The 22,682-nt window shown below is 42.0% G+C and overlaps 2 protein-coding genes across 6 annotated transcripts in view; one reads left to right on the top strand and one right to left on the bottom strand.

Annotated features, from left to right (window-relative positions):
• The window catches only part of KLHL18 (kelch like family member 18), a 78,430-nt gene that overhangs the window by 3,407 nt on the left and 52,341 nt on the right, over nucleotides 1-22,682 (top strand). The window lies entirely within an intron of this gene.
• LOC106505596 (glycine cleavage system H protein, mitochondrial-like) lies at nucleotides 13,535-14,592 on the bottom strand. Its single transcript, XM_021070954.1, is given in 3 exon segments — nucleotides 13,535-13,775; nucleotides 13,778-14,087; nucleotides 14,566-14,592. Coding segments are annotated over 3 exon segments (540 nt in total). The 3' UTR covers nucleotides 13,535-13,572.

Consider the following 22,682-nt stretch of genomic DNA (forward strand, 5'->3'; position numbering starts at 1 on the left):
TTCACTCCAGAATTTCTTATTCAGCAGGTCTGATGGATTTGAGAATTTACATTTCTGATAAGTTTCCCAGGGATGCTACTCCTGATCTGGGGCTCCGTTTTGAGGGCCACAGACATAAGGTGAAGGACTTGACCTTTTCAATGGGATATGTTCAGAGTCCATGGATCTTCCTTCAGGCTTCTGCCTTCATGAAGTAAGCCTGGCTGTTAACATACTACGAGCTTGTGGTGGGAGGGGACTGGGAGCTCTTCTGTATGCAGACTTTACTTTAATCCCCTGAATAGTACCACTTCTTATCTTCATCAGTGCCTAGGTTACCCAAGTCTGGAGTCTCTGGTTCATCCTTTCCAGAGAATAAATCCCCAGTCTTCTGCTGGGGTGATGATGCAGCAGTTGCTTGCCTGGGGGAGGGGACCGTACTACCTGTTTTTAGCCTTCCCATGCTCACACCTTCAGAGGAAAACAGATGAGTTTTGGAGGAGGTTTTGAAGTGACGTGCCATCTACAGCACTCAATATCCTCCATTTAAGTTAATTATTATCCATTTGTCTACTTTTCATCTTCCAAAATATGATGACCTTTCTAATCTGCTCTTTCTCTTGGCTTCGTTGTATTTGGGAGCTTTGCCATTCCTTGATTGTCAGTCTGAGTGGTAGCACAACACAGACTAGAGCTGGATCATCTGGGTTTGAAATCCTAGCTCTGCCACTTATTAGCAGTGAAAACTTGGACAAGTTCTTTAAACGCTGGTGATTCATTTCCTTCATCTGTAAATTGGGGATTTTTTACTCTTACACCTAGTAAAAGTGTTGAGGATTCCACTAGTTAATACACTTAAAACAATCATGTAGTAAACACCCAGGAAGTAGTAGATATTTATGAGTAGTAATTTAATGAGGTTTCCATCAAAGGGAGGTGGAGATAAATGTATGTTCATCCTGTCATTTCGAATTTGTTTTAGCTTCTCATTAATTTTGGATGATTTTATCTATACATTATGTTCATTGCTGTAAAAGAATTTGCAGACAACTACTTAAATAGCCAGACTTTTATAGATGAGGACCAAGCCCAGAAGAGGAAGGCATTTTTCCAAAGTCACAGATTGAATTGGGCCGAAATAAGACTAGAGACTAAACTCCTGTTGACTGGACTCCAGGTCTAGTGTACTCTCATGCTCTGCTATTGCCTGTTCTATCACTGACAGTGACTGAACTGATTTCAGTTGCTACCATGTGAATTAATCTACCTGACATCAGTTGTACTCATCCTTAACAACTTGTCGCCTTTCTTATCTTCCCAAGTTTCAGGGAGGGTGTGAAAGTCAACATTAGCAGCCATTCCACTTTCTCAGAATTCACTGCCAACTCTTGAGCCTTGGTTAATTTTCTTTTCCTTTTTTTCTTTTTCTGTGCAATGCCATATCCTTTAACCCCCTGCTCCAAGCCAGGAATGGAACCTGGGCCGCCACAGAGACAAGCTGGATAATTAACCCACTGTGCCATTGTGGGAACTCCCGAGCCTTGATTAATTAACTTTTTGGAAATATTCGAAATTTAAATTCCTTGGGTACCTGTTGAAGAGTTAAGTAGAGGCATAACAGAAAGGTAATAAATTGGATTTTTAAAAATCACATTTCATATGGTGACTTGCACCTCTTTGAAAAACTGAGAGCATTGAATCCCTCTCCCTATAAGAATGCACATACTTATATATGTGCAAAATTTTGCATTCAGTCATGAGAGCAATTCCTCTGAAGCTCATCTTTGGATATAGGATTATGAATTTAGCTGAGTATTATTCTCCTATCAGAAAAAGTCCATGGTCTTTGTTCTTGCAAATTATTTTATCTTAAAGGTTAGGAGGATAGTAGTGCAAAACTTCTTGGCAACCTATAGCATAAGACTTAGTCTAGGTAAAAGTTTGCATTCACAGAGGCTCTTACTTCCTCTTCCCGGCATTTGGTTTCATCTCCTGTCCTTTGGGCTACTGGGAGCCCAGTGTTCAGGCCTCATCTATCACATTCATCTGGGTCCAGCGAATTGGGCAGACTCCCCAGACTCAGTGCCTGTTCTTCACAGCCTCTTATTTATGAGATTTAGACTCACCAAATACCTATATTTCTATATTTTCCTCACATACTACTTTCTTTTTCTTTGTGAGAGCAGAATGGGGTCACCAAATCTGCATACTGTTCACTGACCCACCAGCTTAGGAGAGGAGCCTCCTTCACACATACACACACACATATATTTTGTTTTCCAACCGCTAATAACAGCTCCTCAAAGAGCTACTGGCATCAGTCTTCCCAGCACTTTGCCTTGGCCCCTGCTAAAGATTTTTTAAAAATTATCATTAAAATGTAGTTGATTTACAGTGTTGTGCCAATTTCTGCTGAAAATGTACAGTTTTTTTTTCTTCTTCTTATAGCCGCATATGTGGCATATAGAAGTTCTCAGACCAAGGGTGGGATTGGAGCTGCACCTGCAGGCTTACCCCACAGCGATGGCAACATCAGATCCAAGCTGCAACTGCAACCTACACTGCTTGTGGCAATGCTGAATCCTTAACCCACAGAGCAAGGCCAAGGATTGAACCCATATCCTCACAGAGACAACAGTGGGTCCTTAGCCTGCTGAGCCGCAATGGGAACTCCTAAAGTTTTGAACCCAGATCTGAGTATTTAGCTTTTACAAGGAAGTGTCTTTTCCAAGGGTGAAAGGCATAGTATTAGAATATTTCCTTTTGACTCACTATAGCCAAGTACATAATTTCATTGAAACTGACTTTAAGAGCCACACATTTGAGTCTGGAATCATAGCCTAATTTAGTGTCACACTGATTTTGTGATGAAAGAGTAGGTGGAGAAGGATGTAAGGAAGTGAGGTAAGAACTTGTCCATGTATGGCATTTTTATGTTATGTGTAGTATAGTGAGATACACGGGTATAATTATAGAGCTAGAATAATACATTAAGAGGAGCCATAGAGGTCCCCTATTAAAGCCATCCATTTTACAGATGAAAAAATCCTAAGGCTTAGAGATATTAAAGGATTGCCCAAGGCACAAAGCTGTATTATCTGAGATCCAACGCAGCTGTTTGTTGGTGGAAGTGAGGCTTTTACACCCTCTGTCAGATTACTTACCTGCCCTGCTAATGGTATAAAGCAGAGCAGGGAACAAACACCATCTGCAGTGTCATCTTTGAGCATGGTGGGCAGTGATGTGTGTGGCCAGATTCAATACCACTGTTTTATTTCAGGAGAGAAGATAGATGCAGGCTTTTTTCTGCTAGTCTTCTGGACATATGAATTCTTTTGATTTGGAAATGACTACACTATTGGGAAGTATTGTGCTTTTGAATGTTGTTCATTCCCATAGCTTTCTGCTGACTTTTTTCCAGTAGTTGTGTTTGTTTTCAGCCTCGCCTCTTTTTAATGAGGAAATAGAACTAAGAGGAAGCATGAACTCCTTGAGAGCACATGTGTGTGTATCACAATGTGCACTTGTGATATAATTCATATTCATCAAAAAGTCAGTTTTGCTCTTCTATGAGTTATGCTGTGAGCGATGGTGTTAAATGTGGACTCTGATTAGAAGAAGGAGAGGGCTTGAAGCTGCCTAACATGGAGGTGGGGAAAGAGTTGGAGATGTCTTGGAAGATCAGTTACTAGCTAAGCAACATTCATGGGGTTCACCCTGAGGCTTCTGGAGCTTGGCTGACCAGTTGGGTGAATTTAAGAAGCTTGTGTTGGTGATGCTTCTTACTGCAGGTGGTTCCTTTATTGTTTTGTTCATGAGACTCCATCGTTTGCCCTTTGGCCACACCTGTTCAGCTCGTGGGCTGGTTAATTGAAAATGAGACCACATTGCTTTTCTAAAGATATATTCCTAGTCTCTACTGAATTAGAATGGTAGCATCTACCTTCCTACTTTAGGTTTGAGTGTTGGCACTCCCATTGGCTCCTTGGCACAGAAACCAACCAGCTTCTCCAGAGTTAGTTTAAGCCTTTTCTACCTAAACAGATGATCATATCATCACTTGTTTCCAGTTGGGGAGAAGAGAGAATGAACCAAGATGGTGAACCAGGAGTTGACAAGCATTTTCTCTAAAGAGCCAGATAGGAAAAGTATTCGGATTTGTGAGCCATACATTTTCAACAGCAACTACTCAACTCTGATACACAATACATGAACAAATGGATCTGGCTTATTCCAGTAAACCTTTATTTACAGAAACAGGTGTGGGCCAAACCCATTGGCTGACTGACCCCTGTTGTATACTGATTTAGCCTTTGTAAAGTTTAAGGCTTTTGGAGTAGATTACACTTGCTTTATTGCTCCAGCGTATACTTTTATAGTTTTGGAGATTGTAAGCATCTCATGTTAAAGAGTACAGGTGAACCAGAAGTGAAAAACTGTTTTGCCAACTCACTGCAGGTGATCATGGGGCTGTCCTTGTTGGTGACTGAATAACTGACATAGGAGAAGTGACAGTTACATTTTGCATCTCATCTTTAAAGTCTTTTATCTCTGATGAAGCTTGAAGCAGACTATTCCAAAGCATTAACTAAAGACACAGTGCTCCCTTTTTGTCTCAGTTGAAACTGAGGATGCTTAGCTGCTTGCAGAATGGCAGACCAGAGGAGACCATGTGATGGCTACTGTGTTCTCGTGGACCTGAGCGGCTGTGTTCAGGGCCAAGAAGGTAAGGGTTTGGGCTTTTGGCAGGCAGAGTTGATCAGTAGTTCAAATATGGCCCAATATGTCTGGGCAGTGTGCTGCATTTCTGAGAACACAGAAATGCTTTTCAGAAAATAAGCTCCAGAACAAATATTTGTACAAGCATGTTCATAGAAGCATGGTTTATGATAGCCAGAAGATGGAAGCAGCCCAAGTGTGGAGTGCTTTGATGGTTGAATGGATAAAAACAATGTAGGGGAGTTCCTGTTGTAGCTCAGTGGTAACAAACTTGGCTAGTGTCCATGAGGATGCAGGTTCTATTCCTGGCCTCATTCAGTGGCTTAAGTATCCAGTGTTGCCGTGAGCTGTGGTGTAGGTCACAGACATGGCTTAAGTCCTGCATTGCTGTGGTGTAGGCCAGCAGCTGCAGCTCCAATTCAACTAGCCTGGGGATTTCCGTATGCCACACATGAGGCCCTAAAACTCAAAAAAAAAAAAGTCATTTTGTTCCATATGTACAATGGAATATTATTCAGCCTTAAAAAGGAAGGAAATTATTATACATAATACAGCATGGCTGAACCTTAAAGACATTAAGTTTTGAAATAAACCAGTCACAAAAGGACAAATATTATATGATACCTCTTAAATGAGGTAACTAGTCAAATTCATAAAAATAAAAAGCAGAGGAGTTCTCATTGTGGGTCAGTGGGTTAAGAGCCTGACTAGTCTCCGTGAGGATGCAGGTTTGATCCCTGGCCTCACTCAGTGGGTCAAGGATCTGGTATTGCTGCAAGCTGTGGCATAGGTGCAAGATGTGGCTTGGATCCCACTTTGCTTAGCTGTGGTGTAGGCTGGCAGCTGCAGCTCCAATTGGACCTCTAGCCTGGTAACTTCCATATGCCATGGGTGTAGCTTGGGGAAACAAAATAGAATGGAGATTTCTCAAGCCCTAAAAGAAGGAAGGAATGGGGATTTAGTGTTTAATGGGTGCAAAATTTGAGTTTAGGAAAATGAAGAAGTAGTTCTGGAGATGGTAGTGGTTGCACAACAATATGAATGTACTTAATGGCACTGAACTGTACACTTAAAAATGGTTAAAATGGTAAATTTTATGTATATTTTGTCACAAATAAAAAAGAAGAGACAAGCTGAAAAAGGCTTGTTACCAAGTGGTCAAGTGAGATTGCTTATAGAGCTTTGTGATTAGAGAGACTCTAAAATCAGAATTTGTCTCTGTATCCAAAGCCACTGATCAGAAATATTTCATACTAAGGAGTAATCTTTCTCATTCTTTAGCTTTTGCGGTAAACCACTTCAGCTGTTAAGAGCCAAATTTTATTAGCTCAGCCCTGTGGCTGCACTTCAAATGGTCACTTAAAAGGGATTGACTTCTAAGAGATATATATTTAAGTGATGCACACATGTTACAAGCTTATTTTTCCTGTGCTGATTTGTAATATCTAATTGTCACTTAACAACTATCCTGAGGATCCTCAAACACACTATGCTAACCTGTTTTCCAACTAAAGGTTTGTTGACACAGCCTACACATTACAAATGGCTTTTTAATCTATATTTTGACCCCTTATTTTGCTCTTAAATGGTAGACCTGCATTTCCATTTGTCCTGTTGATTTCATACTCATCAAGTCAAAAATGGAATTAAGTCTAAAATGAAACCTCTTTTTCCCCTCTAAATCATCTCTTCTTCTGTTCCCTTTATGTAAGGATGGCACACCATCCGTTTGGTTATGTAGGATTGAAACCTGGGATGGGTTTTGTCCCTTTTTTTTTTTTTTTTTTTTTTGTCTTTTTGCCTTTTCTAGGGCTGCTCCTGCGGCATATGGAGGTTCCCAGGCTAGGGGTCGAATTGGAGCTGTAGCTGCCAGCCTACACCAGAGCCACAGCAACGCAGGATCCGAGCCGCGTCTGCAACCTACACCACAGACCTTGGCAACGCCAGACCCTTAACCCACTGAGCAAGGCCAGGGATTGAACCCGCAACCTTATGGTTCCTAGTCGGGTTCGTTAACCACTGCGCCATGACAGGAACTCCCATCCCCTCTTTTGATGTGTAATTTGTGGCATTTATCACAATGGTAGTTACATAATTATTTACAGTATCATAGCTCCATGAGAGCAGAGCCTGTGACTGACTCATTTACTGAGGAATAACACCTCAGTAATTCAGAGTAATCCTAATTCCCCCTTCACCTTTTACCTAACTGACTAACTGAGGGATTCTTTGTCTTTTTTTTCATTTTCTTTTTCATTTTTGACCCATGGCATATGGAAGTTCCCCAGCCAGGAATGGAATCTGAGCTGAAGCTGTGACCTATGCCACAGCTGCAGCAATCCCAGATCCTGAATGCGCTGCGCTGGGCTGGGGATCCGGCTGGGGATTGAAGCAGTGCCTCCACAGAGACAAGCCAGATCATTAACCCATGGCATCACAGCAGGAACTCATGCCTAAGCGGAGATTCTTTAGCTCTAGAAGCGTGCTCAGAATTCCCACAGACTCTTAAGGGGATGGTCCTGGTGCAGCCGGCAGGTTGTTTTTCAGCTCTGACCGTGTCATTCTCCTGCTCTCAGTGACTTCCCTCCATTCGACAGTATATCAGCAGATCTGTCAGTATCTTCCACAAGCCAAGCATTGTCCTAAGTGCTGGGGCCACAGCGGCGAGCAGAGCAGGCAGAGCCTCTGTGAGTTTGAACTTACCTTCTAGTGGGGTAGCAGACAATAAACACGAATAGGTAGAAAATGTCTACACGTGCTATAGGGAAAAATAATGATAATAAGGGGACTGAGTGCTATTTTTCTAGAGAGACCTGAGCCAGTCTCTTTGAGACCTGAATGAAGTGCAGGAGAGGGATCCATGAGCGTATCTGAGGGAAGAGTATTCTAGGCAGAGGGAATAACAAGCACAGCTGAAGCAGAAGCGTAGTCAGTATTTTGGGGAAATAGCAAGCAGCTGGTGTGATAAGAATAGCATGACCCAGGAGAAAAGTGGAAGGACAAAAGGTCAGAGAGGTGGCCCACAGGCCCGACATAGTTCCTTGCACAGTACAGTATGGCTCAGTAGATACTTGTTGAATGAGTGAGTGAAATAACAATCAGGGCAGGGCAGGGTGGATCTTAAGAGGTACACCTAAACAAGTAGAATGCCTTTTCCATAGTTCATGAAGCAAGTACTTCATGAACTTCAGGATTTCATTAGCACTTTTCCCTTCTTGTCCCGTTTAGGACAGATAATCCTAATGGATAGAGCAAGAGAGACCAATTCTAGCTTGTTCATGAAGGAATGTCTATTCTTCCTTACCACAGAAAAAAATCACAGGTTAGAAAATTGTCAGGGGAGCAGGAAGTAGAACAGAGCTGCTCAGCTCTGGGTGGTTTTAAAAGGTGCTCCTACACATGCTGTCTTTTTTCACCCCATATGTCCATAGGCTATCACTTTAAGCAAGACATCTAGGGAGAGCCTCTGGGTAATGGGAGTGCAGGAGCAGCAGGTGGTGGCTGGTCGGGAGGATTAATGAAAGGACTGCTGATTTAACTGAATCTCTGATTATTCTAAGCTGCTCATAGAAATCCGTTGCTGCTGTCTGTGAGATGTAAGAGGGAGAAGCTTAAGGATGTTTTGTTGGTGTTGACCACCACTCCTGGGTAATTGTTCTTGGATCTCCAGCCCCTCTTTGCCTTTTTCTCCTAGTTGCCCATGGTCTCCAACCGCTGTCTCTTTCTTAGGACCTAAATTCTCCAACTTATGGGCATTTGCTATAGTTTTCCTTTGGCTTGAAGTATCTGTTCACTTCTGTCAACAGAGCTTCAAGGCTCCTTTCGTGTTACTGGAGCTGCAGCTACTGGCCTATGTCACAGCCACAGCAACATGGGATCTGATCTGTTTCTGTGACCTATACCACTGAATTCTTAACCCACTGAGCGAGGCCAGGGATCAAACCCACATCTTCATGGATACTAGTCTGGTTCATTACTACTGAGCCACAGCAGGAACTCCTGCTTTTCTGTTCTTGAGCAGAGAGAAACAGCCAAATGCTTCTTCCTCTATTCTCCTAAAGCACTTTGCATTTGTCTCTTTTCAGCATTGTCTTGTGGTTACAAATTTGCACCCGTCTCCCTGCCAACATGTATGTTTCCATTGTGCAGAGACACATGCCACCTTCTTTCTTTGCCCTGCCCTCTTGCTGCTAGGAGTTGTGTGAAATCCCAGCTCTCTGAAGACAGTGGTCTCATATCACTCTAAGTGCAGTTAATTTCTCCCTCTTCCACTTTACCTTAACCCCTTGTTACTCAGAGTATCATCATTATACCAATAGCATCAGCATTACTCAAGAGCCTATAAGAAATGCAGACTCTCAGGCCCAACCTCAGAAATACTAAACTAGAATCTGGTGATTCTTACATCCTGTGCACATGGGTGTTTGGGAAGCATTGCCTTAACACTTTGCACCTACTCCCCTTAACATACAAATGGTTTAGATATGTTTGAGAGTTTTTCTCCCCCTCTAGATGTTGAGCTTCCAAAGCATATGAAGCATCAGTTTTCTAGCACAGTTCTCGGCATGTTTCAGGTGCTCAAAATTGTTTTCTGAGTTATCTTCAAGGGTCCCTGGCATTACGCTTGAGATGTTCCTCAGTCAGCATATGCTGAAATGTGTTTAGCTGTTCATGGTGCTTTGCTTGGTGCATGAGGCACCCTGCTATGATTAGGAGTCAGCCCCTGTCTTTGGCATTTAAAGATTGGTAGGGGAGACATATCTGACAGTTAACTATGAGACAAGGCAGAGTGTGGTAACTTCTGTAACTGCACAGGTGTCACCAGAGGCCTGAGGTAACACTGCAAGGATGGAAGTAATTTCCAGTTGAGAAGATTTGTGGTGGTTTCATGGAGAGGATGGTATCTGATTGGTACCTTGCCAGGATGAATAGGACTTTGTCAGACAGATATGGTGAGAAGAGGCATTTGGGTCTAGGGAGAGCCATTCAAAGGCCAGGCATGAAAGTGCATTTGCAGGATATTTCTTGAATAAGTAAGGCATGAAAGGTGCTACTTCCAGACTGAACTTGAATTTTCATGATCAGTAGTCTGGACTGGTAAGAAACATTTTCACTTCATATGTGGTTGGTTCAGTGGTTTCTGAAGGCTCCTGCCTCCTGTCTCACTCTTTCTTCCCATTCTGTCTTTCTGGACATGGGTGAGGTGGGGGAGGTTTGCAAGAGTAGGGACAGGCCTAAGTGTTTAGCCAGCTCTTTACTAGCTCTTTCTTGTGGGGCCATAGCCCCAGGTCTATTTTTAGTGCTAGCTGGTCAGCCACTTCCTTCCTCACCCCCTTCCTCCCTCACCCCCTTCCTGAATCACTTACCCAGCAGGGTCCCCCTAAAGCAGAGAGATCCAGGCTCCATCATAGAGGATTTCACACAGTCTGCTTTTAAAATGCCATCAAACCCCCATACTGAACCAATTCAGTATGTTTTATTGTACTTGTAGTCTGTTTCCCAGCCCCGTGGGTTTGTGAGGACTAGTCATTTCTGCTTACATTGGATGAATGAGCATCCCTCTGCCCAAGTTCTGGGCTGGCAGGCAAGCCATCCAGCATTCAGGATGAAGAGACACACTCCCTACCCCCATTTTGTTACCTGACACCTTGTAGACTTGCACCTGAACTAGATAACTGTGGTGTGACTTCTTGATTTCTTCAACATTTGGGAATGCACTGTTAGAATGGAAGACAAGCCCTCCACCAGTTGGCCCTAAGCTTATTATCTTTTTCTTGAGGCTTTACTTCAGCTATTGAATTTTCAGATAAGTTTAGAGAGTAATGCTTCTTATGCTTTCTGTAGTCAAGGGCCGGGGCTTTCCTACCATCAGCACCACCAGTCCTGAGCCAGAAGATCAAGGTTAAAAGGAAAAGGTGAAACTCATCAGAAGTTTTGTTGTTTATATCTCAGATGAAGGACTGAGAGCTACCTTTTAGATGAAGTCATTTTAGTGTTTATTGAGTTCCCTGGTGGCTTAGCGGTTGGGGATCCAGTGTTGTCACTGCTGTGGCTTGGGTCACTGCTGTGGCTCAGGTTCAGTCCCTGGCCTGGGAACTTCTGCAAGCTGTGGGCGGGCAAAAAAAAAAAAAAAAAGAATAAATAAATTTAAATAAATAAATAAGAAAACAGATGAGGGAGTTCCCGTCGTGGCGCAGTGGTTAACGAATCCGACTAGGAACCATGAGGTTGCGGGTTCGGTCCCTGCCCTTGCTCAGTGGCTTAACGATCCAGTGTTGCCGTGAGCTGTGGTGTAGGTTGCAGACTCGGCTCGGATCCTGAGTTGCTGTGGCTCTGGCGTAGGCTGGTGGCTACAGCTCCGATTCGACCCCTAGCCTGGGAACCTCCATATGCCACGGGAGCGGCCCAAGAAATGGCAAAAAAAAAAAAAAAAAAAAAAAAAGCCCTCCCCAAAAAATAAATAAATAAAAACCCTGTGAAATGTTAAAAAAAAAAAAAAAAGAAAGAAAGAAAACAGATGAGAATAAAGCACTGTGTTAAGTGCTAGACTACAACCTTTCTTTTCTGTGGGAAGACTATTCAACCTAAATGAGGAGATATTCATTAAGGACAACATAGTATGCTATCTTTTGTGTAGGTGCTACGGGAAGGGGAGAGCTGACTGTCTGGAATCAGGGAAGCCCTTTAGAGGAAGGAGCATTTGAGCTGGATCTTCAAGGATGAGGAGTAATTCACCAGGCAGAAAAGTAAGGGATAAGGATCCAAGCAGAAGGAATAGGGCAAAATAAGGGAATTGGTAGCCACTTAGAAAAGAGGCAGGACGGAGGATAAAACTGGTTAGGGTAGATGAGGACCAGTTTGAGATTTGGATCTGACTCAGAGGCAGTAGGGAGCCCAACAAAATGACCACACTCAATTATAATTTGAATTGATTCACTCAGAAGCTTCATTCATTCAACGTATACTGAGTGTTAATTGCTCTGCTCTTCCAGAAAACAGGAAAGATTGCTCCCTTGGTGGAACTCGTGCTTTAGTAAGATAGGTAAGTTAGTTATGTCACGCCATCACTACTTGCTGCTCTGTTCAAAGTTACCAATGATTTCAACATACAGAATGACTTCCCTGATGTAGAGCTATTCTGTGACCGCAAAGATCTCCCTTATGCTCCTCCTCTGTAGTCACACCCATGCCCTTCCAACCCGCCATCCCTCCTGTCTGGCAACCACGAATTGTTCGCCATCTCTCTTTTCACGAATGTTATGTAAATGAAATCGTAGAGTATGTGACCTTTGAGATTGGCTGTTTTCACTCAGCATAATGCATTTAAGGGCCACCCAGGTTGTTGCATGTGTCAATAGTTTTTCCCCCTCTCTTTCTTCCTCTCTCCCTCCCTTCCTTCCCCTGCAACATGTGGAAGTTCCTGGGCCAAGGATTGAACCCAGGCCATAGCAGTGATCCAGGCTACTGCATTGACAACACCAGATCCTTAACCCACTGCACCATAAGGGAACTCCTCCCCTTTGTGTTTCTGAGTAGTAGTCCATGGTATGGATGTACCGTGTTTTGTTTGACTGCTTATCCGTTGAAGAATGTGTAAGTTCATTCCAGTTTTTGCTTATTAGGAATAAAGCTGCTATGAACATTCATTTATAGGATTTGGCATAAATGTAGGTTTTAAGTTCTCTGGGATAAATGCCCAAGAGTATAAGTATGGTGCTGCATGGTAAATTCGTAATCAACTTAGATGAAATTACCAAACTATTTTCCAGAGTAGCTATGGCATTTTACATCCCTAACAGCATGTATTAGTACAATGGTTAGTTTTATGTATCAACTTGACCAGGCTGGGGTGCCTAGCTGTTGCTGTGAAGATATTTTTTAGATGTGATTAACTTTTTATTTATTTATTTTTATTTCTTTCTCTTTTTACAGCCATACCTGTGGCATAGGGAGGTTCCTGGGCTAGGGGTTCAATTGCAGCTGTAGCTTTAGGCCTACACCGTAGCCACAGCAACACTGAGCCATATCTGTGACCTATACTACAGCTTTCAGCAACTCTAGATACTTAAGCCACTGAACGAGGCCAGGGATCAAACCCACATCCTCACAAATATTATATTGGGTTCTTTTTTTTTTTTTAAGTTGAATATTTTATTATTAAACTTTTCCTTATTTTTCTGCAAGACTGTTGCTTCACTGTATAAAAATAGCACCAGCAAACACAGTATATTGCAAAATTAAGATAGTAATGTTTTTCATTGACACTGTACAACTAAGAAAAATTTTTCTCTAAAGCCAGTTATTTTCAGTGGGAAGTTCATTAAGTACTTTGACCAAAATCCAGGGACAGCTGTAAGCAAGTTACAGTATTACATATATAAGGCTTAAGATAACAGTGTTATCCTTGAATTACATAATTTTCTAAGTAGTTTTACCACAGATAATTTCATGAATTCTGAATATTCTAACTGGAGCCTAGCCTGAGAATCATAGGGTGCTGTGCAAAAGATGCATAGTGTTTATCTGAAGTCATTAGGAAGTTAAGGGGTATTCTTTTCTGGTAACATTGTTGTAAGTAGTTTCTTTTGCTAAAAGTTGCTTTTAAAAAAATCTATCCACCACTAATTTAAGACAACTATGCTAGATTAAGTTGTTTCAAACTAGTTTAAGGGTTCCACTTTCACTCCTCAGTAGATTTTATGTATTTCCAATATGCTTCTTTTTTTTTTTTTTTTTTGGTCTTTTTGCCATTTCTTGGGCCGCTCCTGCGGCATGTGGAGGTTCCCAGGCTAGGGGTCTAATCGGAGCTGTAGATCCTATGCCAGAGCCACAGCAACGCGGAATCCGAGCCGCGTCTGCAACCTACACCACAGCTCACGGAAACGCCAGATCCCCAACCCACTGAGCAAAGGCAGGGATCGAACCTGCAACCTCATGGTTCCTAGTTGGATTCTTTAACCGCCACGACGGAAACGCCTCATATGCTTCTTCACTCATTAGTTCATCCAGTTCTGAAGGGTTACTGAGTGTCTTCTTGATCAGCCAGCCATCTTCATAACAAGATTTGTTGACAAGTATGGATTTTCTGCTAGAGCTTCATCAATTTCATTTACTTCTCCTGATAGAGGAGAATAGAGTTCACTAGCAGCTTTCACACTTTCCAAAGCACCAAACTCCTCTTGTTTGTTCAATTTTGTCCCAACTTCAGGCAGACTACAGTAAACAACATCTCCCAAAACTTCCTGGGCCAAATTGCTGATTCCCACTGTTCCAATGCCATTTTCTGTTGTTACCCATTCATGTTTGTCTGTGAATTTTCGCACCGAGAGCACAGCAGGGCTGGTAAGCAGCAACCGGACAGCGCCTCCCCACCCCTGCAGCCCCGAGGGCTGCAGCAGGCAAGGCGCTGCAGGCTCAGAGACATTGCGTAGGTTGAAGACCGCAGCCCACAAACTCTGAGTGGCTCGCCTATGTTGGGTTCTTAACCTGGTGAGCCACAGTGGGAACTCTAGATGTGATTAACATTTAAATGAGTAGACTTAGAGTAAAGGCACCTTTCATAATGTGATGGGCCTCATCCAATAGTTGAATGTCTTAAGAGCGAAACCTGAGGTTTCCCAAAAAAGAAACAAATTCTTCAAGATTGTGACATAGAAACTCTGCTTTTCCCACTTGCAGGCCTGCCCAGCAGATTTCAGACTCTAGGCAGCAAAATCAAATCTTATCTGAATCTACTCTGCCAGCCCCCATAATTGTATGAGTCTGTTCCTTAAAATCAGTCAATCTCAATATCTCTCTTTCTACACACATACACATCCATGTCCTATTAGTTTTGTTTATCTGGAGAATCCCAAAGTAATGAGTTACCCAGTTCTTCTGTGTCCTCACCAGCATTTGGTATTACCACTTTTTTTTTTTTTTTCTTGCGTTGCTTTTTTTTTTAGGATTGAACCTGTGGCATAGGGAAGTTCCCAGGCTAGGGGTCAAATTGGAGCTAGAGCTGCCAGCCTACGCCACAGCCACAGCCATGCCAGGTCTGATCAGTGTCTGTGACCTAGTCTGTAGCTTATGGATCCATAACCCACAGAGCAAGGCCAGGGACTCAAACCCACATTCTTATGGATACTAGTCAGGTTTTTTTTTTTTTTTTTTTTTTTGTCTTTTTGCCATTTCTTGCTCCGCTCTCATGGCACATGGAGGTTCTCAGACTAGGGGTCAAATTAGAGCTGTAGCCACAGGCCTACACCAGAGCCACAGCAACACTAGATCCTTAAGCCACTGAGCAAGGCCAGGGATCGAACCCGCAACCTCATGGTTCCTAGTCGGATTCGTTACCCACTGTGCCACGACGGAAACTCCACTAGTCAGGTTCTTAACCTGCTGAGCCACAATGGGAGCTCCATGTAGTATTGTAGCCATTTTGCTAAATATGTAGTGCTCTTTCATGATCTTAATTTGCATTTCCCTAATTGGTAATGCTGAACATCTTTTCAAGTGTTTATTTGCCATCTGTGTGTCCTTTTTGATGAAATGTCTCTTCATGTCTATTGCCCATTTACTCATTAGATATTTTTTACTTTCTTACTACTGAGATTTGAGAGTTCTTTTTTTTTTTTGGTCTTTTTGACTTTTCTAGGGCCGCTTCCGCGGCATGTGGAGGTTCCCAGGCTAGGGGTCGAATCGGAGCCGTAGCCACCAGCCTACGCCAGAGCCACAGCAATGCAGGATCTGAGCCGCGTCTGCAACCTTCACCACAGCTCACGGCAACGCTGGGTCCTTAACCCACTGAGCAAGGCCAGGAATCGAACCTGCAACCTCATGGTTCCTAGTTGGATCCGTTAACCACTGTGCCACAACGGGAACTCCTAGAGTTCTTTATATATTATAGATAGTAGTTCTTCGTCAGAATTCATATTTGATAAATACGTCAAAAATAACATTATTAATGGCATTAAGTCCTATTATTAAACAGCATTATTTGTAAATAATAATACAAGTTTATAAATATATTTTGCAAATGTTTGTTGAGCACACACCTCCAGAGTGCATAGTGGGAAAATTTCTACTCTGCCATTTTTCTGAAACTTAGAATCTCTTGCTTATTCAGATCTGGGGGAGCCTGTTCACACCATACAGAAAACATATTCTTTGCTGATTCCTTTTCCTTGGATTCGTGCAGAGGACGGACGGGAGATCCAAGACCTGAGCCCTTAAGTGAGATCCTACTGAGTCTGTAATTAATAAGATCTTTTAGGAGTTCCTGTCATGGTGCCGTAGGTTAAGAATCTGAATGCACGTTGCTATGACATAGGCCAGCAGCTGCCACTCTGATTCAACCCCTAGCCTGGGAGCTTCCATATGTCACAAGTATGGCCCTAAAAAACAAAACAAACAAACAAAACAAAAAGAATCTGACTGCAGTGGCTCAGGTTATTGCAGAGGTTTGGGTTCCAACCAGCCTGGCACAGTGGGTGGAAGGATCCAGTGCTGCCATAGCAGCTGCTGCTCAGATTCAGTCCCTGACCCAGGAACTTCCATATGTGGTGGGTACAGCCATTAATAAAAAAGAGGAAATAAAGATCCTTTCATTTCTTTTATATCATTTAATTTTTTTTTTTTTTTTTTTTTTTTTTGTCTTTGCTATTTCTTGGGCCACTCCCGTGGAATATGGAGGTTCCCAGGCTAGGGGTCGAATCGGAGCTGTAGCCACTGGCCTACACCAGAGCCACAGCAACGTAGGATCCGAGCCGCGTCTGCAACCTACACCACAGCTCACGGCAACGCCGGATCATTAACCCACTGAGCAAGGGCAGGGACCGAACCCGCAACCTCATGGTTCCTAGTCGGATTCGTTAACCACTGCGCCACCACGGGAACTCCTCATTTAATTTTTGAAAAAGACTTTCTTAAGGCCACTGCAAGCTTCCCCATTTTATAAGCAAAGTTGAGGCCAGGGACTCTGAGCCTTTAATTTGTAAATAAAATTTATTTATATTGCAAGTTTATAATTATTTCCCTAGTCTTTAGATTGTCTTTTAATTCTGTTAACAGGGTCTTTCATAGGGCAAAAGTTTTTAATTGATTTGATCTAATTTATCAAAACATTTTCTTTGTGGATTATATTTTTCATCTCATGCTTATGAACACTTCACTGCAGCCTAGATCCTAAAGATTTTCTCCTGTGTTTTCTTCTAAAAGTTCTCTATTTTTAAATTTTACATTTAAAAAAAATCTGTGATGCATTTTGGAGTAATTTTTATATAAATTGAGGTATATACTGAAGTTCTTTTTTTTGCTTAAAAATGTCCAGTTGCTCCAGTTCTATTTGCTGAAAAGACTGTCTTTCTTCCATTTGAGGTGCAAATGCTAAAACCTTTGTCAAAAATCAGTTGGGCTGTAGAAAGTTCCCTAGTGGTCTAGTGGTTAGGACTCGGTGCTTTCACCGCTACGGCCTGGGTTTAGTCTCTGGTCTGCGATCTGGCCACTGCACACTGTGGCATTAAAAAAAAGTCAGTTGGCTACACCTGTGTGGGGCTACTTCAGTGTTCTCAGTTCTGTTTCATTGGTCATTGTCTATATCCTTGCACCAATAAAACACAGTTTTGCTTATTCTAGCTATATGTATAATTGGTAGAGTTCACAAAATTTGTAGAGTTATTCCTCCCACTTTATTCTCCCCCCCCCTTTTTTTTTTTTTTTTTTGTCTTTTGTCTTTTTAGGGCTGCACTTGCGGCATATGGAGGTTCCCAGGCTAGGGAGTCTAATCAGAACTGTTGCTGCCAGCCTACACCAGAGCCACAGCAACGCCAGATCCAAGCCACGTCTGTGACCTACACCACAGCTCACAGCAGCGCCAGATCCTTAACCCACTGAGTGAGGCCAGGAATCAAACCTGCAACATCATTGTTCCTAGTTGGATTCATTTCTGCTGTGCCAAGACAGGAACTCCTTTATTCTTTTATTTTACTTCTCCCACCCCCATTTTAATCATTTTTAAGAGTACAATTCAGTGGCATTACATGCATTTACAATGTCAAATAGTTATCACTACTACTTACAAAACTTTTTCATCACCTGACGAACTCTATAATCATTGCCCCTTCCCCCAGCCCCTTTATTTTATTTTTTGTCTTTTTTCCCTTTTCTAGGCTCTTCATATCAGTGGAATTATAAAATATTATCCTTTGTATCTGGTTTATTTTACTTAGTATAATGTTTTCAAGTTTCATCTATGTGTATATGCATTAGAATTTCACCCTCTTTTTTAAAAAAAATTTCTTTACCTTTAAGGAAAAATTTGATAGAAAACAGAGATTTCTGGAGTTCCCATCTGGCCCATTGGAAACGAATCTGACTAGGAACCATGAGGTTGCGGGTTCAATCCCTGGCCTCACTCAGTGGGTTAAGGATCCAGTGTTGCCATGAGCTATGGTATAGGTTGCAGACATGGCTTGGATCTGGTGTTGCTGTGGCTGTGGCATAGGCACCTACAGCTCCGATTAGACCCCCTAGCCTGGGAACCTCATATGCTGTGGGTGTGGCCCTAAAAGGACAAAAAAAAAAAAAAAAAAAAAAAGAAAGAAAAAGAAAACAGGGATTTCCCATACATTCCCCATTCCCATAGCACACACAGCCTCCGCCACTATCACTATCCTGCTACCAGGATGGTACATTTGTTATAATTGATAAACCTACATTAACAAATCATTATCACCCAAAGTCCATAATTTACATTAGAGTTCATTTTTGGTGTTGTATGTTCTGTGATTTGTGAGAAATGTCTAACACATATCCACAATTATACTATCACATAGAATAGTTTCACTGCCTCAAAAGTCATTGGTGCTCCACGTGTTTACCCCTCCCTGGCCCCTGGCATCCACTGGTCTTTGTACTTTTGCCGTAGTTTTGCCTTTTTCAGAATGTCATGTAGTTGGAATCATACAGTATGTAGCTTTTTGAGCTTGGCTTCTTTCACTTAAATATGCTTTTAAGGCTCCTCCATTTTTTTTCATGGCTTGATAGCTAGCTCATTTCTTTTTAATGCTTAAAAATATTCCATTGACTGACTGTACCACGGTTTGTTTATCTACTGTCCTACTGAAGGACATCTTGGTTGATTCCGGGTTTTGGCAATTATAAATAAAACTGCTCCAAACATTCATGTGTAGATTTTTATGTGAACATACTTTTTTTTTTTAACTTCTTTGGGAAAATCCCAGGGAGCATGTTTGCTGGATCATATGGTACAAATATGTTTAGTTTTGTCACAAGGTGCCGAACTGTCTTCCCAAATGACTGTATCAGAGTTCCCGTCGTGGCTCAGTGGTTAACGAATCTGACTAGGAACCATGAGGTTTTGGGTTCGATTCCTGGCCTTGCTCAGTGGGTTAAGGCTTTGGCATTGCTGTGAGCTGTGGTGTAGTTTGCAGACGCGGCTCGGATCCCGAGTCGCTGTGGCTCTGGTGTAGGCCAGTGGCTACAGCTTTGATCAGACCCCTAGCCTGGGAACCTCCATATGCTGCGGGAGCAGCCCTAGAAATGGCAAAAAGACAAAAAAACAAAAAAAAACGACTGTATCACTTTACATTCCTACCAGCAATGAATGAGTTTTTCTTGCCTCACATCCTTGTCGGCATTTGGTTTTATCAGTGCTCTGGATTTTGTCTGTTCAGTAGGTTTGTATTCTTATCCCCTTTTGTTGTTTTGTTTGTAGCGGTGGCATAAGTTCCCAGGCTAGGGGTTGAATCCGAGCTGCAGGTACAACCTATGCCTCTTCTGTCACAACACCGGATCCTTAACCCATTGCACTGGGCCGGGGTTCAAACCTGTGCCGCCACAGAGATAACACCTGATCCTTAATCTGCTTCACTGAAGCAGAAACTCCTTTGTTTTTTAAATTTGCATTTCCCTGATGATATGGTGTGGAACATCTTTTAATGTTCTTATTTGCCATCTTTATATCTTCTTTGATAAGGTGTCGGTTAAAGTCTTTTGCCCATTTTTTAATTAAAATTCAGTTGATTTTTAATGTGCCTGTTTCTGCTTTACAGCAAAGTGACTCAGTCATCCATATATATAATACATCCTTATCTTTTGCCCTTTTTCCTTTTTTTCAACCCAGGCTAGGAGGCGAATCAGAGCTGTAACTGCTGAACTACATCACAGCTCACAGCAACGCCACTGAGTGAGTTCAGGGATTGAGCCAGTCCTTGTGGATATTAATCTGGTTCGTTACTGCTGAGCTACAACAAGAACATCCTGCCCACTTTTTTTTTTTTTTTTGTCTTTTGTCTTTTTAGGGCCACACCTGCGGCATATGGAGGTTCCCAGGATATGGGTCTAATCGGAGCTACAGCTGCTGGCCTATGCCACAACCACAGCAACATGATATCCAAGTCATGTCTGACCTACACCACAGGTCACAGCACAGCAGTGCTGGATCCTTAACCCACTGAGCAAGGCCAGGGATCAAACCCGCAACCTCATGGTTCCTAGTCGGATTCATTTCCACTGTGCCACAACAGGAACTCTGCTGCCCATTTTTTAATTCTGCTGTTTTGTTTTTTTTTTCCTACTTGTTGGGTTTTAAAAGAGGGTTTTTTTGGTTTTGCATATTTTGAATAACAGTCTTTGATATGTGTTTTGCAAATATTTTCTTCCAATCTGTGGCTTATCTTTCTCTTGATTTTATTCCTTTTTTTTTTTTCTTTTGTCTTTTTAGGGCTGCCCCCAAAGCTTATGAAAGTTCCCAGCCTAGGAGTTGAATCAGACCTGCAGCTTGTGGCCTACACCATGGCCACAGCAATGCAGGATCCAAGCCACATCTATGACCTACACCACAGCTCATGGCAGTATGGGATCCTTGACCCACTGAGTGAGGCCAAGGATTGAACCTGCGTCCTCATGGATATTAGTCGGGTTCATTTCCACTGAGCCACAATGGGAACTCCTTCTTTTCGTTATTTTAAGGCTGAATAACATTATGTTGTTTGTATATGCATTTTGTTTATCTGTTCATCTTTGATGGGCACTTGGCTTATTTCCATCTTTGGGCTACTGTAAATAAAATTATGACACAGCAATGTACTTTTTGAGAAACCACCAAACTGCTTTCTATAGTGGCTGTACCATTTTACATCTCACTGGTAGTGCCCAAGTGTTCCAGTATCTCCATATGGTCACCAATACTTGTTATTTTCTGGGTTGGTTTTTTTTTGGTGTTTTTTTTTTTTTTTTTTTTGATAATCGCTCTCCTCATGAGTGTGAAGTGGTATCTCATTGTGGTTTTGATTTGCATTCCCCTGATGACTAATGATGTTAAACATCTTTTGCACCTAATTCTTCTTGTTCAAAATTGTTTTAGCTATTTTAGTTCCTTTACCTTTCCATGTGAATTTTATTCTAAAATTTGGAGTTCCCATTGTGGCACAGCAGAAAAAAATCCAACTAGGAACCATGAGGTTATGGGTTTGATCCCTGGCTTTGCTCAGTGGGTTAAGGATCTGGCATTGCCGTAAGCTGTGGTGTAGGTCACAGACATGGCTAGGATCCTGCCTTGCTGTTGCTGTGGTGTAGGCCAGCATTCGTAGCTCTGATTTGACCCCTGGCCTGGGAACCTCCATGTGCCACGGTGCAGCCCTGAAAAACAAAAACAGTAATAATAATAATAATAATAATAATCTTGCTGCAGTTCTGATCAGAATTGAATCAAATCTGTACACCATTTTTGGGGGAATTGACATCTTTGTTATGTTTAATCTTGTGATCCTTGGACTCAGTGTCTTTCCATTTGTTTAGATCTTTGATGTCTTTCATCAGCATTTTGTAGCATATAAGTCCTGTAAATCAGCTTGTTAGATTTACACTGAAGTATTTAGTTTTTTGAGCAATTGAAGAATTACATTTTAAATTGTTTTATACACATTAATTGATAGTATGTGGAAATACAATTGATTTTCTATGTTGCTGTTGTATCCTGTAGATGTATATACTGTGGCCTTGCTGAACTCACTTACTGGTTCTAGGTTCGATCTGGATGGGATTTGGTATTTTGGGTGGATTTTTGTAGGGGAGGGAATTGGTAGATTGCTTTGGATTTTCTACATAAACCATCATGTCGTTGGCAAATCGGGATAATTTTATTTCTTATTTTTCTGAGCTGTATTCCTTTTTTTTTTTTTTTTTGCTTTTTAGGGCCGAACTAGCAGCACGTGAAGGTTCCCAGGCTAGGGGTTGAATTGGAGCTACGGCTCCGGCCCACGCCACAGCCCAGCAACGAGGGATCTGAGCTGTGTATGTGACCTACACCACTGTTTATGGCAATGCTGGATCCTTAACCCACTGAGTGAGGCCAGGGATTGAACCCACAACCTCATGGTTGCTAGTTGGATTTTGTTTCCGCTGCACCACGACGGGAACTCCTGATCTGTATTCCTTTTATTTCATTTTTTTACTGCCCTGACTAGAACTTCCAGGACTGTGTTAAATAGCAGTGGTAAGAGTAGACATCTTTACCTTTTTCTCCATCTTAGGGGAGAGCTTTCTTATCAATAAGTATGAAGTTAACTAAAGGGTTATTTTGTAGATATTGTTTATCAAGTTGAGGAAATTCCCCTTTATTCCTGGTGTTTTGAGAGTGTTTAATCATGAATAGGTATTGGATTTTGTCAAATGCTTTTTCCACATCGATTAAGAGGGTCATTTGACTTCTTTTTCTTTTAGTCTGTTATTATCGTTATAATTATACTGATTAACTTTTGAATGTTAAACCTGCTTCGGATCCCTGAAATAAACCCTACTTGGCCACAGTTTAGAATTCTTACTTATTGCTGAATTCTGTTTGCTAATTTTTTTTTTTTTTTTTTTTTTTTTGGAGAGTTAAGTTTTATTTGGGATGAAATTAGGACTTAAGCCTGGGAGACAGCATCTCAGGTGGTCCTGAGAAACCACTCCAAGGAGGCAAGGGAGGAGCTAGGATTTAT

The sequence above is a fragment of the Sus scrofa genome, chromosome 13 (genome assembly GCF_000003025.6).
Source record: "Sus scrofa isolate TJ Tabasco breed Duroc chromosome 13, Sscrofa11.1, whole genome shotgun sequence".
Classification (NCBI taxonomy): Eukaryota; Metazoa; Chordata; class Mammalia; order Artiodactyla; family Suidae; genus Sus; species Sus scrofa.